The following is a 3,849-nucleotide window of genomic DNA, read 5'->3' on the forward strand; positions in this document are numbered from 1 at the left end:
TAAACCAACACAGTAATCAGAAGTAAGCAATTGAATTTGCTTCAAAACTTCTTAAGGCAAAGAAATCTTGAAAACTGCATGACGTTAGCCAAATCTTTTATGGCACTGAAAAGCTCTCAGTAGAACAGCTTTTCTCCATATTCCCCAACTAGTCTATTTAGACTGTAAATCTCCTGGGCCAGAGACTGAGTATCATCACAACAGGTCTAAACAACATCGAGCATACTAGATTCCCACTTTTGTTTTGATTGTGAGGATGGTAATATGAAACTTCACACAGATAAGTCTTCTATACTCAGGACTGTTTGCCAGTAAATGACTCACCATAAAACTTAGTAAATGGGTTTAAAGATTATCCAAGCAAGTAGAAGTACAGCTACACAAGTGCAGGCAAACACACTTCTTTACATAATGCTGCCATATGAAAATAAAAAGGCAAATATAGGCTCAATATGATTGAGGCTATTTCAAGTCAATGAAGGTTATGTTATGTCACAGAATGATAGCAGTCTCTTGTCAACTCCATTTTTTCACACTAAGGTAGACTAAATTAATCCCTGGTCTGTAAAGTTCTGTAATCATATACAAGGTTAGCAGCACAATAAAAGCAGTCTGATCTTCTCCTCTTTTTTCTCCTACAGCACTACTAAACTATCCATTTGGTCTTAGGGAGTTATAGGAAGGATGTGCATTTCAGGATGAATATTTTGGAGACAAAACAAGGGGAAGAGTATATTTTGTTCACATGAAAGGAATCTAGACTCTGTTGTACTGCTGTAACAAGCTTATATTGGGAAAGGCTCACATAAAACAAAACAAAACAAAACCAAAACCCCACACACACACTAAATAAAACCCCCCACCTTTCTTACAAACAACACTCCCCTTTTCTTAAAAACAGCAAAAGAACCCACTTTTAACCAATCTCCTATTTTACAAGTTCCACTCTCCACCTCTGAAGAAGAGACACTGCATCTGCAGATTCCAATTCTTGTAACCTTTGCTGTTGGTTCCATGACTTTTATAGCCATTATTTTGTCTGGCCATTTAGTCTCTATCCTTGTAAAGGCACAGTGCCTGTATTCATGTTTTATACATAAGAGAGACCAATTAAAATACAGAGACTAATGACAGAGTCAAAACTAAGTGTGTCTTTAAAAGAATTTGAGTAGAAGCTTATTAACCCTTAATATTGAATATAGGCTGACAAAAATGTAATGGCAGCACAATGGAATTCCCAAAATACTACCACTAATTGCAGTCAGATTTATAACAAAACAATTCGCACAAGCTTGAGGGCCTGATGGGTCCGAGTACTTTTGCTGGATGCTTACATATGTTCCCATATTCTTATATATACCATAAAGGCACTGAGGAAAGACTACTAGAGGACTCTGGAGATAATGAGGAATAGTGAAGGAAACAGAAGGATATGGGGGGTGGAGGGGAAGTGTTTGGGTATGATTTGTATACAGTGATACAAAATAGTCATACGCTTCAAGAGAAAAACAGATGCTGGATTTTTTTAACCATCCTGATTTATTTCATATCCAGTATATATGGTATACACTGTAAGTCAGATATACCTTCGATCGGAGAGCAAGGTTCTCCTCTTCCAGCTCTCTGAGTTTATCTTGCAAGACATCCAGCTGCAACAGATCGTGTGATACATTGAAAGACTCATTGAAACGAAGGGGTGTGGAACAGCTGGAATCTGTTTCACTCTCCTCAGAAGCAATTGAAACAATACGAAGCAGGTCATCCTTCTTTGACAGTTCATGCTGCAGCTGGTTAACCTATGACAAAAGAAGATCACCAGCTCATGAAATATACTTTAGCTACATAATATTACAGTGTATTATTTATGCAGCCTCTTGGAACATCACTGCTCCAGTCTAAAATGAGATTAAAAAATAGCTCACAGGTCATGATCCATTTATTTATATTTGCACAGAAGATTCAACCTCTATTTTATAGGAAGGTCACAAAAATCATAATTTTAACACTGTAAGGGAGACTGAAAATTCAAGATAACACAAGAATGCACAACAGAACCTACTTTTTTTTAATAGTTACTGTCCTGGTTTCGGCAGGGGTAGAGTTAATGTCCTTCCTAGTAGCTGGTACAGGGCTGTGTTTTGGATTTAGGATGAGAACAATGTTGATAACACACCCATGTTTTAGTTGTTGCGAGGTAGTGCTTACACTAGTCAAGGACTTCAGTTTCCCCTGCTCTACCCACTGAGAAGGCTGCAGGTGCACAAGAAGCTGGGAGGGGGCACAGCCAAACTGGCCAAAGGGACATTCCATACCATGTGACGTCATGCTCAGTACATAAACTGGGGGAAGCTGGCCGGGGGGGCCGCTGCTCGGGGACTGACTGGGCATCGGTCAGCAGGTAGTGAGCAACTGCACTGTGCATCACTTGCTTTGTGTAGTAGTATTATTATTACATTATTATTAGTATTGCTATTATTATTGTATTTCAATTATTAAACTGTTTTTATCTCAACCCACGAGTTTTTCTCACTTCTACTCTTCCAATTCCCTCCTCCATCCCACCAGGGGAGGGCGGGGAGGAGTGAGCGAGCAGCTGTGTGGTGCTCAGTTGCCGACTGAGGTTAAACCACAACATTTACTTCAAAATAATTTTCCAGATGTTTTGATACGTTTGTATTTTAACATGCTGACTATCATTTTGATTATGACCATTTTTCTGAATGGTAACTTCTGGAGAAAAGGACTGATAGACATCTATTTATATGTACAGACTGGTATCCCCCAGTCTATACGTTAAATGAACTGTAGGACAAATAAAAACAAGGGAAGAGATAGATCTCATTTAGATAAATTCTATTTTGCATATCTAAATTTTTATATGAATACATAAGTTTATGCTGTCCTACAGCTAATTACGAGTATGTTTTATTACCAGCATACTATTTTATACAAGCAGCTGGATCCACATCACTGTAACTTAGACTACATCTGTTGACCCCAGGGTTAGAAAACTTGGGATACTTTATCGTTTGTCAACTATTTAATTCTTTTTTAAGAAAGAAAAACAAAGAAAAGATTAGTTAAAGAATCTGTGCTTAAAGGAAGAGATGGAGTGAAGATCTTGAGCAGAATTCAGTTTTCATTACATTTTATTTCTCATAGAATCATAGAATAGTTTGGCTTGGAGGATACTTTATCGTTTGTCAACTATTTAATTCTTTTTTAAGAAAGAAAAACAAAGAAAAGATTAGTTAAAGAATCTGTGCTTAAAGGAAGAGATGGAGTGAAGATCTTGAGCAGAATTCAGTTTTCATTACATTTTATTTCTCATAGAATCATAGAATAGTTTGGCTTGGAAGGGACCTTTAGCTAAAGTTCATCTAGTCCAACCCCCCTGCTGTGGGCAGGGACATCTTCAACTAGATCAGGTTGCTCAGAGCCCCGTTCAACCTGACCTTGAATGTTTCCAGGGATGGGGCATCCACCACCTCTCTGGGCAACCTGTTCCAGTGCTTCACCACCCTCAGCATAAAAAACGCTCCAACAGGTCCATGTCTTTCTTATGCTGAGGGCTCCAGAGCTGGACGCAGTACTCCAGGTGGGGTCTCACCAGAGCAGAGTAGAGGGGCAGAATCACCTCCCTCGACCTGCTGGCCACGCTGCTTTTGATGCAGCCCAGGATACGATTGGCCGCCTGGGCTGTGAGCGCACATTGCTGGCTCATGTCCACCTTTTCATCCACCAGTACCCCTGAAGTCCTTCTCAGCAGGGCTGCTCTCAATCCCTTCATCCCCCAGCCTGTATTGATACCGGGGGTTGCCCTGACCCAAGTGCAGGACCTTGCACTTG

General features: G+C 39.8%; 1 protein-coding gene across 3 annotated transcripts in view; it reads right to left on the reverse strand.

Annotated features, from left to right (window-relative positions):
- The window catches only part of TRAK2 (trafficking protein, kinesin binding 2), a 25,081-nt gene that overhangs the window by 11,514 nt on the left and 9,718 nt on the right, over positions 1-3,849 (reverse strand). For all 3 annotated transcript variants that reach the window (XM_009331830.1, XM_009331823.1, XM_009331814.1), the window contains one exon: positions 1,587-1,796. In XM_009331830.1, coding sequence (XP_009330105.1) covers positions 1,587-1,796 — 210 coding nt within the window. The remainder of the gene's footprint in view (positions 1-1,586; positions 1,797-3,849) is intronic.

This window comes from Pygoscelis adeliae, unplaced genomic scaffold, assembly GCF_000699105.1.
Source record: "Pygoscelis adeliae isolate BGI_AS28 unplaced genomic scaffold, ASM69910v1 Scaffold160, whole genome shotgun sequence".
NCBI classification, from domain to species: domain Eukaryota; kingdom Metazoa; phylum Chordata; class Aves; order Sphenisciformes; family Spheniscidae; genus Pygoscelis; species Pygoscelis adeliae.